The sequence below is a fragment of the Mycteria americana genome, chromosome 25, assembly GCF_035582795.1.
Source record: "Mycteria americana isolate JAX WOST 10 ecotype Jacksonville Zoo and Gardens chromosome 25, USCA_MyAme_1.0, whole genome shotgun sequence".
In the NCBI taxonomy this organism is placed as follows: Eukaryota; Metazoa; Chordata; class Aves; order Ciconiiformes; family Ciconiidae; genus Mycteria; species Mycteria americana.
Genome location: NC_134389.1, coordinates 1049354 through 1061802, shown reverse-complemented (window position 1 = coordinate 1061802; position 12449 = coordinate 1049354). Strand labels below are relative to the sequence as shown.

The following is a 12449-nucleotide window of genomic DNA, read 5'->3' as shown; positions in this document are numbered from 1 at the left end:
ATAAATACTGGCCAGGGAAAAGAGCTGCAAAGCCTCCATGCACCCAGGGAGCAAAGAAAAAAAAAAAGGGCATCTAAAACCTTCCTTCTCCCATGGCTGCTGATATAAATCCCAACTGGGATTTGAACCCAAGCTGGTATTTATTCTTTGTTTTCCTTTCCTCTCTCCTGCCCCCAAGGAAGACGTACTGTTACACTTAAAACAAGAATCTGGCTGTAGATTTAAGCTTGTTCTGCAATAAGCAGAGGCGATCTCTCCTTTTCTCCCCAATTCCTTGGGTGAAGAACACTTCAGCAGCTGCCATGACCCACGGTTCATGGAGCAGGAGAGCTTGCGGCAGGGTCAGAGCAGGAGAGGAGAAGGTCGGAGGGGGAAACCCTTTTCTCTTCCATCCCTAAACAACCCAAACTGGTCTAGAGGTGCACTGCAGAAATTGGGAGCAATTCTCCCAGGAGGGGCATGGCGGTACCTGGGGGGGTTGGTTAAGCCCCACTGCTCCATCTGCTCTCCTGGGCTCAGGTTGGCACGAGGCTCCGGGTGCGAAGGCGTCGAGGGCGCTGCAGGTCTGCGAGGCTTCGCTCCCTGCTGTGAAGGGCAAGACCTGGAAAACAGCAGGAATTTGGTTTAGGAGGCTTTTCTAAATGGGTTCCCAAAGGGGTTTGTGGGTGCTGGGGGCACTGAGGGCCCTACTTTCAATCCCCGCCCTCCAGCCATAACTGCCAGGGATCCTAAATGGACAGGCCACCCCTGGAAGAGCCAGCCATGGACACTTCCCCACCCTGCATCAGGAGCAGCCGCTCTCTGCGCCCAAGGGCTTTCGGGAACCCAGCCGGCACGGCCTGGCGTTCATCAACCCCTGGGGACAGCGGCCACCTTTGGTCCGTACAGCGTTTGTGTTCAGGGCTCGGCTGTGCCCCAGGAAGGGAAGCGACAAGAGACACGGCTGAAAAAGTATTCCCTGTGAGGATAAATCACAGGGAAAAGCACAGTGCTTTTCCAGGGGGACTCACTCCACAGGGGTGCAGCGAGGGCTTGCAATATCACCCAACAAAGGAAAACCAGGTAGCTCCAAGGAAGCCAGCTCCCGCAGCCCGTGCCGCACCCCACGAGTGACATGACCCCACGCCACCGAGCAGCATCACCCAGCCGGGGTGGTCTGGGGGCTCCCACCTCCTCCTTGGGCTCCTCTGCCCCCCCCCCCCCCCCCCCCCCCCCCCTTGCCACACACCATCTCCCTCTGCCCCCTCCGCTTGTTGTTCTTGGCTGGGTTTTAGCCTGTCTAAATTTAGGCAGATCTATTTCAACACCCATCCTCTGCCCTGCGGGGGGAAGAGGACGGAGCAAAGGTAGCCGGGGAGGAAGAGCAGGGACCGCAGTGCCCTGCAGTGGGGTCCGCTCCCTGCGCCCCCAGCCAGGCTTTCCGCACCAGAACCCTGGATTTTATCCGGCTGCGAGGCCATGGAGGTGCCCAGGACTGAGGCTGGCATTGTCCCGGCTATCATCCCATGGATCTCTCTGGCTGTCACTTGGGGTAGAGCTGGGTGACAAGGACAAGCCGGCCCGTGTGTCCACCACGGAAGGAGCTCCCTGCACTGGGAGCCAGCTCGTCTCCGGAGGAGGCTGATGCAGGTGAGCGGGGCTGCAGCAAAGCAAGGGCAGGGACGAGGGTCGGAGGCACAGGACATCGGCACTGGCACCCAGGGCTGCCCCAGGGTCCGGTCCCATGTGCAGGTGGCCCCAAACAGAGGGAGGGCTGGGGTGCCCAAGCACCCCTCGCCGCCCTGCCTGGCACGGCCAGAAACCATCCATCTCCCCTCACAGGTGCCATCACCTTGGGCTTGCGGAGCATCTCTAACTGCTGCTACTGCCTTTCTCCTAACGCCATCGGGGTCAGGACGTCCCAAAGAAAGTCCCGCTGCCTGCAGGAGCCATGGCAGGGCCTCTCCTTGCCCCGGCCAGAGCCACGCTTCTCTGCTACACATTAACCAGCTGTTTATCTGCTAAGCGTTGCGCCAGGTCCCCTCCGTGTCACCACCTCCAGGGGATGTTGGGGGGTAGCGCTGAGGGGTCACTAGCTCCCGTGAGCCCCAAGAAAGATGCTCAGCCCCATCAAACAGGGTCAAACCAGATAGGGCGAGATACGACAGAGCAAGTGCCGGGCATCGGAGGAGGATCGGAGCACACCAGTACACACCAAATACGAGCCTAGTTCCCAGTACTGGGTCTGGTGTCCCCATGCCCCAGGGCTGCAGAGACCACTTTTCCCCCCCCCATCACGGTCGGCTCAGCTTGTCCTCGCTGCCAAGAGCAGCTGGCAGCCAGAGCATCGCCAGCAGGTCTGAAGCATGTTTTCGCTCCAGACATCTGCCCCGTTAGCCATTAATCCAGCTGGCAGAGGAACGCGGGGGGGCCGCCAGCACTCAGCTACGTCACCGTGCCAGCCAGTACAACTAACGGCGGTTGTTTGATGGCTGTAGCCATGACAAAGGGAGCTGAAAGGTGCTAGACGGAGCTGGTAGGACTGTGATTTCTCCTTTTTTTGAGAAAAAGATGAGAATTGAGTCTCTTTCCCCCTGCCCTCGGTTGCGGCTTACACTTACTAGCAATCGCAGCGTCAGTAATATCAACTCCTTGGGCTGCCCAGGGTACCAGGCACAGACACGTCACCGTGAGCATCAGCCTCTGGCAACCAGCACCTCACACAAGCTAAAGGGGAGAGAGAAAAAAAAAAACCCGATTTCACATACAGCAGTTTCAAAAGGACCTTTGCAAAAGGCCATTTGACTAACAAGTGACTAATAACCAGCTGTTAAAATAAGCCACCAAGGACTCAAGTCCCCAGCCCTGATGAAGCACGAGGGAAGTTAAATTTTTTTCTGTGGCTGCACCTCCTCCTGCCGCAGCCCCCTGTCTGGATGCGTGCAGGTTCTTGCACTCCCCTTCCAGCCAGCTTGAACCCCCCCCGGCACCCAGGGAGCAGCCAGGGCTGGCGCAGCAAGGGGGAAAGGTGGAACGTGGCTGACAGCACGTTTCCCAGCTTTGAGGGAACCTAGAGGCAGGTTTTTGGTGGAGCAGGAGGTGCTGGTATCACCCAGCGGTGCTGGCTGTGGATGTCATGGCGGTGGCACTTATAATTTGGCGTTTCAACTCCTATCCCCTTGGCTGCTGTGCTCCAAACCTTCGTTTTGGTGGGGACAGCAGCAGATAGAGGCAGCCCACCCTGCACCTGACACGTAGGACAGTTTGGGTCCTCTCCGCACTCATCGGCTGCTCGCATCCCCGCTGTGAAGTCTCTTCGAGCTCCTGGAGCTCACTGATCCTCTCCAAGGGCAGCTGGAAGCTTTAACTTTTTGACACGCTGAACTACACAGCACAGCTGCCTCGGGGTGGAAGATGAGAGCTGCCGTGGTTGAAAGCAGTTAAAAAAACCAAACCCTCCGGGATTTTGCTCAAAACCTCGCCTCCCCCAGGAGGCAGCAGCACAGCCAAGCCCCGCAGGGCCATGTTTGGCAGCTGCCTGGATGCTGGCAGCTCCGTACCTGCAGCAGCTCACATTTGCTGGCACCTCTCAGATCCCACCTCCGCTTTGCTTCTAGGGGACCTGCTGAATGAAGCCGAGACAAGCCAGCGGGTGAGCAACCCCCCAGGCTCTGCATGGATTGGAATGGGGAAACCTGCCTGCAGTAAGAGCCCAGGGCAGCTGGAAAACCCCGGCTTCTTCCTTCGAGCGCTCTTCCTCCTCCTCTTCTGCAGGCATGGTAAGGAACTGCATGGGCAGAGCCATATCCCTGGCAAGGATACCCATGGGAGCTGCAGCCCCAGGGCGCAGGGAGGGTACCAACCATGGCAGAGCTCCTGGGAGGTGACGGGAGCAAGCCAAAGATCCTCTCATCACAGCCATAAGGCTCAGGCGGCGTCAGCACGCCCTTGCCCCACCGCAGCCAGAGGGAAGGGCAGGCAGCATTCCCACCAGGGTAGCCTCAGCAAGGAGAACACCCCGCTGCAGCAGGCACTCTCCCTGGGACAGCCCTTAAAATTTCTATTATCTCCCAGGATAAGGCAGGGACAGCAGAGCACAGGGACCAGCCAAAGTCTTCCAGTGAAAGGCACCGGCCATATCCATCACTCAGTCCGTCGCTTTCCTTCCTGCATCCCAGAAACTCTTCTAGGAGGGCTCAGACTTGCAACACCTAAATTCATCTCCCAGCACCTAGACAACAGCAAGCCACCATCCCCTTGCCTAGCCCAGCTTGCATTGACTCCTTGTAAGGGCAGCCGTCCCTTATAACCCCTCTGCTTAATGAGCTAAATGATCCCTGCTGGGGCGAGTTCGTTAGCTCTCCTGGAGCTGTGGCACATGGCACTGCCTTCTGCAGCATGGAGAAATCACGTTTGAGGGGCAGGACGTCCTTGGTACAGTCAAGCCACTCGTGAAAGAGCGATTGCAGGGCCCGGCCAAGGTTGAAAGGGGAAGAAGGGGTTTCCCAGCTCAGAAATTCCCCTTTGTACCCTGGCAAGCCCTGGGATGAAGAATCCCAGTCTGAGTCACGTCCCAGGGCCACAGTCACAACTGCTGCCCTGGCTCTTGGCAGTGCTGGTGCCCCAGGTACAATCTCACATCCCAGTTGTTTCAGAACACCCCTTCGGCTCCATGACTGCCCTCCGCACCGGGCTCCAGCCTGCTTCTGCAGCAGGCAACCCTGGATTCATTCCCGTCAGGCACGTAAGAAGCGGGTCATTTAAACTGGCCACTGTGTTTGTTAATACAGGGAGATGAGCGCTTCCAGAAAGCGTCTCCATCATGAGATCTGGAGTAGGCCAGATGGTGGGAGGTGGTGGGAGGAGAAGGGGCTGCCCTTCCCCACCCCTACAGCTCTACTGGGATGCCCCGGGCCATCCCGTCTCTCCCAGTTTCTTCCCAGTGCAAGATCCTGCGCTGCAACTCGGAGTACGTGGCTGCCACCCTCAACCTGCGCGGCTCCAACAGGAACGCGGCGTACTGCAACGCCCTCCGCTCCTACTCCCACTGCACCCGCAAGACGGCTCGCACGTGCCGGGGTGACCTGGCCTACCACTCCGCCGTCCACGGCATCGAGGACCTCATGATCCAGAACAACTGCTCCAAGGAGGGTCCCACATCACCGCCCCGACCCCGGCCCCCGGCCCCCAACCATCAGGGCTTCGAGTCTCTCGATATCTGCAACTACGAGAAGAGTTTCCTCTACAAGCACGGCCAGCCCCCCAGCTACCAGCACTGCGCGGCTTTCGGGGACCCCCATATCCGCACTTTCCATGATGACTTCCACACTTGCCGAGTGGAGGGCTCCTGGCCTCTCTTGGACAATGACTACTTGTTTGTGCAAGCAACCAGCTCTCCGGTGGCAAAGGGGTCCAACGCTACGGTCACTAGCAAGGTAACACGGGTGCATAGGGCTTGGCAGCAAACCCACGCACCTCCGGGATGCAGCAACGGTTTAGGGCACTCCCTACACTCCCTAAAATGGCTGGGGAGGGCAGCAATAGCTTCAGCTAAACCCACACGGGATCAGGAATTAATGTCTGCAGGAACGAGTGGGACGAAGGTCCTTGAGGGGACCAGAGAGACCTGCAAACTCTCCCATTGCTGCCTGGGGATGGGTTACTGTGTGGTCCGTGGGCTACCTGCATGCAGTCTACCCAGGCTTGGCTCCGTCTCAGTTTTCAGTTGCTTAAACGGTATTAAAGAAAGAAGGAAACGAAGGAAAGAAAGAAGGAAACATTGCTGTTTTCCCCAACGGACTGCAGCAATGTGGGAGAGATGGTTTGGGGCAGAGGGGGATGCATCGGTGAGGCAGATGTGTGCAATCTGCTTTGCCCTCCCCTAGATAGCTGATAGCTGGGGGGGGGACACGGCTGCCGCTCTCACACCCGGCAAGTCAGATCAACCCCCCTCTGATCTGCTCTCCGCAGCTCACCATCATCTTCAAGAACATGAAGGAATGCATCGACCAGAAGGTCTACCAGGCTGAGATAGACAACCTCCCGGCGGCCTTCGAGGACGGCTCGGTGAACGGGGGCGAGAGGCCGGGCGGGAGCAGCTTGGCTATCCGGGAGCGCAGCCCCGGGCGGCACGTGGAGATCCGTGCGGAGTACATCGGCACCACCATCGCCGTCCGTCAGGCCGGCCGCCAGCTCTCCTTCTCCATCCGGGCAGCCGAGGAGGTGGCACGTGCCTTCACGGAGGAGCAAGACCTCCAGCTCTGCGTGGGCGGCTGCCCCCGCAGCCAGCGCATCTCCCGCAGCGAGTGCTGCCACGGCCACGTGGCGGCCGAGACGGCTCGGGCGCTCTGCAAGGAGATGCTGCCCGTGGAGGACGTCTACTTCCAGTCGTGTGTCTTCGATGTGGTGACCTCGGGGGACGCCAACTTCACCATGGCGGCTCACGGGGCCCTGGAGGATGCCAGGGTCTTCCTTCCCAACGCTGAGAAATTGCACATCTTCCAGGCTGGGGCAGGCTGCCCGCACATCTCTTCTTCCTTCCTCCTCCTCCTCCTCACCTCTGGTCTTCGGGCTGTTCTGTTGCACTTTTAACTCTTGCTGGCACTGCATACAGCACAGGGGACGCATCCAGCCAGTCCACAGGGGTAACCTGAGAGAGCTGCTGACTCAAGACCCATGCCGTGCAGATCAAGAAGGATGCCTTACCTCGGATCACGTATCTCTGCGGCAATAAGGAATCGGAGACCCAGACCTTTGGAGAGGGAAGCACTGGAGACGAAAGACCGTGAGGCACTGCTTTGCATCCACTGTTCTCGCACGTACGGCACCGATTGAACCTGGTTCCTCTCCCACAGGCAGATCACAACTTTTTCTGTTGGATTCTGGCGCATTTCTTTTTTCTAAAGGTGGGGACGTTGCAGCTGTATCAAAGAAAAAGAAACACACGGGGCGAAGACACGTTTAGAAAACCTCTCTGCCCCTCAAAGCCTTTCCATAAACTTGCTTTACACCTTTCTTCCAGTGTTAACTACAGCAGACTTTTACTCAGGAACACTACAGATTCAGAAATAATGAACTCAAAGCCCAGATCCCAACTTTTAGCAGTCAAAAAATGTTGTTTGGGGGATTCGGGGCCCCTTGACCCAGCTGCTACCAAAGTCATGCCAGAGTGAAGCAAGGCAGTAAGTTGGTTATCGGAGTGTTGTGACGAAGGTTGGAGATTTTTGAGCTAGAAATCAACCCTGTCATACTGTATTCTCCTCTCTCTGGATTAGTAATGTGCTAATTTCCAGCGTCGGGAGCTGCAGAGCGTCAGGTCTCTGGCATTTCAGGCTACCGTTGCTATTTTTCCTTGTTGTCTTGGCACCTGTCTAGGACTCAATATAGCCAGTTCTGGACTTTGGACCAGCATTGAGTTTCAGTGAGGAAAAATACCCCTTGGTATTCTTCTCCCTTGGGTCCAACTTTCTCTGTCACTGTCACAACGCCGTTCGAATCCAACCCAGACTGTGGGTTTGACTTGCGAAAGAGAATTGATAATGAAGACGCGGAGCTGGCAAAAAGCTGTATGACTGTATCGATGGGCAGGGGAACTACTAGCAGATGTACATAAATGTAGAGGTGAGGCCAAATTAGATGTTTAATATATTTAAGAGGTTTTAAGTAAAGCGGATAGAGTATATGATAAGAAATATTTTCCATATGCAAAGACTTTTTTTTTTTTTTTTTAATAAAGAGGGCTCACATTGAAAACTTTGCCATTCCTGTCCCGTGGAGCCGTATGAAGAGCCTTGCAAAGCCCTAGCCTTGCGGAGGCAAAGAATTAAGCTGGCAGACAGGGGCAGGATTTGGGCATGCAGCTCGGGGAAAGAGAACTGCAGATCATCCAGGTACGGAGGATCTGTCGAGCTGTAAAGGGAGGTTTTACAATTCACGTTTCAGTATATCTGCAGTTTCTTTGGTCAGTTTTTTTTCTCTCCGGTTCTTCTGCCGAGGGCACAAAGAGTAAAAACGGAAATGTTTCTTGGGTATCTCAGCATACTTCCTCCTCTGACACGCGCTCAAAGCACATGGTGACTAGCGTGAGAGTTTCTCTCTTTCTTGTACAGTGCTCTCGCTAATCTCTGAAGGTTTTGACATTAAAGGTGTCTATTTTTGAAGTCCTCATTTCCTGTCATCTGTCTCTTTATTTCTTTGGTCGGCAGCAGCAGGTGAAGATAATAATATCTCGCCTTCCACCCACTGCTCCCTTTACTCTGGAGCACTTTCTGGTCTATATATACATGCACCGAATGAGGAGAGGAAGCCAGCCTGCCCTGCTCCACCACTTTGCAGGAGACCGCAGGTCCCCAGGGGAGCAGCGTTCCCCGTAGGGATAAAATCCTCAGGAACCCTGAAGAGGCTGCAGGGTTGATAGTGCTGGAGCTCCTTACAGAAACGGGATTGACTTGATCCGGTAATAAAAGGTAATTGATCCGGTAATAAAAGGTAGCCACTTCCAGGGTGCGAAACAGCAGCTCTTTAACAGCACACAGCGATGCTACACAACTGCCAGAAACAGCGTGACGGACACGCCGCAGGGACAGATTCTATGAGGCAGAATATAATTACCCTTTAGATTTTGGCCAACGGAGCCAATCAACAGGAATGCCATGGGCAAACGGGGGCTTTCCTAATGGAGAGATGAGGATCTCGCTGGCTGGTGACCCTTGCAGGTGAGCAGGACCACACTCGCTCCCCCAGATCCAGCCTCTTGGTACCTCCATAGTCATCAAACGGGGACAGAAGAGTCCCCAGGAGCCACCAGCAATGGGAAGGAGGTGGCGGTGATCCTGCGCAAGCCCTGGGCACATGGCCATGGCAGGGAAGTGGCCCACTACGGGTCTCGTAGCACCACGCTAGCTCTGCCCCACCGAGGAGCGTGGCGAGCGCTAACCCAGAGCTTTGCAGGAGGGCTGGTATTCAGACTCACTCTTCCCAACCTGCTCACTAACGTCCCACCCGGGAAGGAGGCGATGAATTGGGCTGCGAGGGCTTTGCTCCCATTGGAAAGAAAAGCAGAGTTTCCTGGGTCTGCCCGTGAAAGGTGGATTCAAGACTCCTCACACATCATCCACCTGACAAACCCCAAAGCCCATGAGAACCATAGAGTATCTCAAGTTGGAAGGGTCCCATAAGGACCTCCGAGTCCAACTCCCTGCTCCTCGCAGGACGGCCTAAAACTAAACCGTATGACCAAGAGCATCGTCCAGACGCTCCTTGAAGAAAGGACTTTGGCCAGAACTCTCTGGAAAAGGTGAGCTGGAGCGCCCTGAGCAGCTCACGGAGGTCTGAAGTTCTGATTCTGGTTGGAGCGGGTATTGGGGAGTCACAGCCCGTCACAGCCAAGGCCACCACCTCCCTTACACGCCACGCAGATGCTTAAACCTGAGCTGCAGCCTGGCTAGGGTCCAGCAACGCGGAAGGAACATGCACAGCGTTGATTGGGTTTGCGCCTGTTTTCCAAATTGTTCTGTACTCTGCATCCTCAACTTAATGATTGCCGAGGAAGCAAGACCTTTCAAAGACGTGCTAAAGTCTGTAAGTAGAAGAGAGACCTTGCCACCCTTGACAGATTGCAGGCTGAAATAAAGAAGTGGAACGTAGGCGTGGATCCAAGCCCCACTGATGTCAACAAGAGTATTTCCGTTGACGTCAGTAGACTTTGGATCGAGCCCTTAAGTTTCCTAGCATATGTCACCTGTTAAAAAAGACACCGGCAACACTGGCCAGCATTTTCAAAAGCGAGGCCAGTTTGGGCCGTTCTGCATCCAGATGCCCAACCTGGGTGGCTGGAGCGAGGGAATTCCGATTTCGGATCAGACCTGGGCTTTGCCTGCCCTGGTAGGCGGTCGTCAACAGCAGCCAGCACCAGGTCTCGCGTGAGAAGTCTGGGACGATCCGCTCCTCTTACATCCCGTCTCACTCTGATGTCTAGTAGTTAGAGAAATGCCAAGGCCTTGGGGCATGAGGTGTAGTAGCCAAACCTGAATCTTCATTAGCAGCTGCTTCGACGTGCCATAAACCAGCCCGATCATCAGAGGCGGCCACGTTTGCCAGCTCCCGGTGTTGCAGTGAGGGCACATGGCTCGGTAAGTTGGAGCTGCCAAACCTCTAACCTGCAAACCAGAGCTGTCCAAATCAGAAGCAGGTCTTCAAAATGGCAGCACTGGTTTAAAAGCCGCCCGAACGTGCAGCTTTCCTCAGGGTGTTTCCTGCCAAATTCCGGCATTGTTTTGTTAGCAAGACATTAAGGCCAAGGCGAGAACTTCCTCCACAAAGGTCAGGGTTAGATTCAGCTTCCTCATGTTCGCAACGGCCAACGCCTTGAGTAGCGTCACCAGCAGGGTGACCAACAGGAACAGGGACACGCAAGCGGCATGCTCAAAACACGAGAAATTGGCTCATAGCAGCCAAATTTAGATGCGGCTTCACTTGCCTCCTCTTAAACTTTGTACCTAGGACTGGGCAGGCCGAATACACCAGTATCGTCAGTCCGTGTAATCCAGCCAGCCTGCATGGGTGGACGGGGGAAAATCACTCCTGTGTCATTCCTGGCAAAGCCTCTAGATGTCCACACAACCCAAAGCATGAGAAGGACTTCGGAGGAGCCACCAGCTCCACAGCCGAGGGGATGTCCATCCTCACCCCACGAAACGCTCCCATAAAGGTTTCGTCATCTGTCCTCGTTGCCTGTGAGATCAGCGAGGGTGAAGGAGGTGTAGGAGGGGATTGCTCCCCTCTCCCCCCCCCCCAATTTTAGCCACCCAACCTGGTTCTCTAAATTAGGGAGCTTGATGTTCAGGGCGAGCATCTCCGGTGAGGATCCGCTTGCCCCCACGCACACACACACACGCTGGCCGCCTCAGAGTAGCTCTGGCTGCTGAAAAGTAAGAAATCTTCCTTATTTCTTTGCTCTCTCCAGCATCTGCGGCCCCAGCTGGGGCCTTTCAAGGGACAATTGGATGGAGCAGGGATGGAAGCTCAGGAAATCTTTTGTTTTACGATACTTTTTCCTCCCTTCATAACAACATATTTCAAACCCAGCTGACACCAAAGGCAAAGAGGACCTACTGGACTGGTTTGGCAAAGAGATGAGCTGGATTTGTTCTTTAGAAGAGGAAGGTTTGGCCGACGGAGCTGAGAGCAGCAGGTTCAGCTGGCCCTGCCGTGCGCCCAGAGCCCAGGAGAGGTCACGCTCTCCCAGCCGGAGGAAAGAGTTGACGCAACTGAGTCTTCATGCCCAGAGCAGACGATAGACATGGGACTTCTCAAACCCTGAACTCAAATTCCTCCTTGTTTATGGATAACTGAGTCCAGTCTCTTGTCACAAGCTGTTGACACTTAGCTCTGGTTTTCCCCTTCCTCTGTTGCAAAAACACAATCTGGCCAGGAAAGAAGTGAAAACAAAATCCCACCACGGCAAAGAACCATCTGTCAGGGAGAGCTGTCATGTCACACTCCTTGGCAGGAGCTGGAAACTTGGGGCTCTGGGGGAAAAGTCCTCATGCCAGAGCGCTAAAAGGACTTCTCCCCGTTCAGCGGGAATGGGGAAGGGGAAAAGGGGATCCCCATCTGTGCCACAAAGCATTTCAAAACGCTATGCAGCCTGCACAACGCTACAAAGGACAGGCAGCGGTGACACAAGCCATCGCCGTGGATGAAAGCAGCAAAAAAAGATGATTTTGGAAACCCCTAACGGAGATCTGCCCTGAGAGCTTTCCAACCTGTTTCTGGTAGATCCCTGGGAAACACCTCTGTATTCCAGCGACCCAGCGGTGCTGCGCTTCCCTGCCCCAAGCCAGGCACCACAAACCTTAACGTCCTCACCAAAACTGTTGCTTTTATTTAGAAATTTGAACGGAGACACTCCCCTTGCTTCACTTCAAACCTAGAAATCTCAGGTGGCCCTTTTGCTGCTGAATCACTGCTGTGGCCACAGCCAAATGTGAGCAGCGAGAAGCCAAGCGTGGGACAGCGGTGGCTTTCCAAGAGCCACCCAAGCCCCACAGTCCCTTGTTTTCCAGCTGCAGCGACGCGCACCCGATGCAATCAGCGTGGGATTTATTTATTCCCTGTATTCCCTGTACATAAACAACCTCGCCAAAGGAAATGCCTTTTCCGCCCCGGCTCCCGCTCTCGACCGCACAACAGGCACGCTCTGTCTTCGCTCGGGCCATTGTGAATCCCTTCGCGTCCTTCTCTTCCCCCCCCCCGCCCCCCCATCCCCGCCTCGAATTTGCTGGAAGCAACCATATATGGTGAAAAAAACCAGAGAAAACAGCACTGAGAAGCTCCAGGGCTGCAGCCTCTGCAGGCACCCACCAGATCTCCCAGCAATTCAGGGGTGGCAGCCGGTTGTCTGATAGACGGGGCAAAGGACAGCCTGCCACGAGAGGAGCGTGGCTTCTCCGGGCAACGATGGGTAGTGG

At 55.5% G+C, this 12449-nt stretch overlaps 1 protein-coding gene and 1 long non-coding RNA gene across 2 annotated transcripts; one reads left to right on the top strand and one right to left on the bottom strand.

The window, feature by feature from the left end:
* Positions 1 to 95: 95 nt before the first annotated feature.
* LOC142420806 (uncharacterized) lies at positions 96 to 12382 on the bottom strand. Its single transcript, XR_012778798.1, has 3 exons — positions 12343 to 12382; positions 2601 to 2706; positions 96 to 601 (listed from the first exon to the last, which is right to left on the bottom strand). It is a non-coding gene; the product is annotated as an uncharacterized LOC142420806 (long non-coding RNA).
* Positions 3665 to 6586, top strand: HJV (hemojuvelin BMP co-receptor). Its single transcript, XM_075525071.1, has 3 exons — positions 3665 to 3758; positions 4912 to 5414; positions 5950 to 6586. The coding sequence occupies exons 1-3, from the start codon at positions 3665 to 3667 to the stop codon at positions 6568 to 6570; spliced, it is 1218 nt and encodes a 405-aa protein (XP_075381186.1). The 3' UTR covers positions 6571 to 6586.
* Positions 12383 to 12449: the final 67 nt, after the last annotated feature.

What these genes read in the sequence shown, in the direction of transcription:
- HJV (XM_075525071.1), top strand. Translation starts at nt 3,665, where the DNA reads ATGGGGAAACCTGCCTGCAGTAAGAGCCCAGGGCAGCTGGAAAACCCC. An exon ending in CCTCCTCTTCTGCAGGCATG is followed by an intron (nt 3,759 to 4,911) that starts GTAAGGAACTGC and finishes CGTCTCTCCCAG; the next exon opens with TTTCTTCCCAGTGCAAGATC. An exon ending in ACGCTACGGTCACTAGCAAG is followed by an intron (nt 5,415 to 5,949) that starts GTAACACGGGTG and finishes TGCTCTCCGCAG; the next exon opens with CTCACCATCATCTTCAAGAA.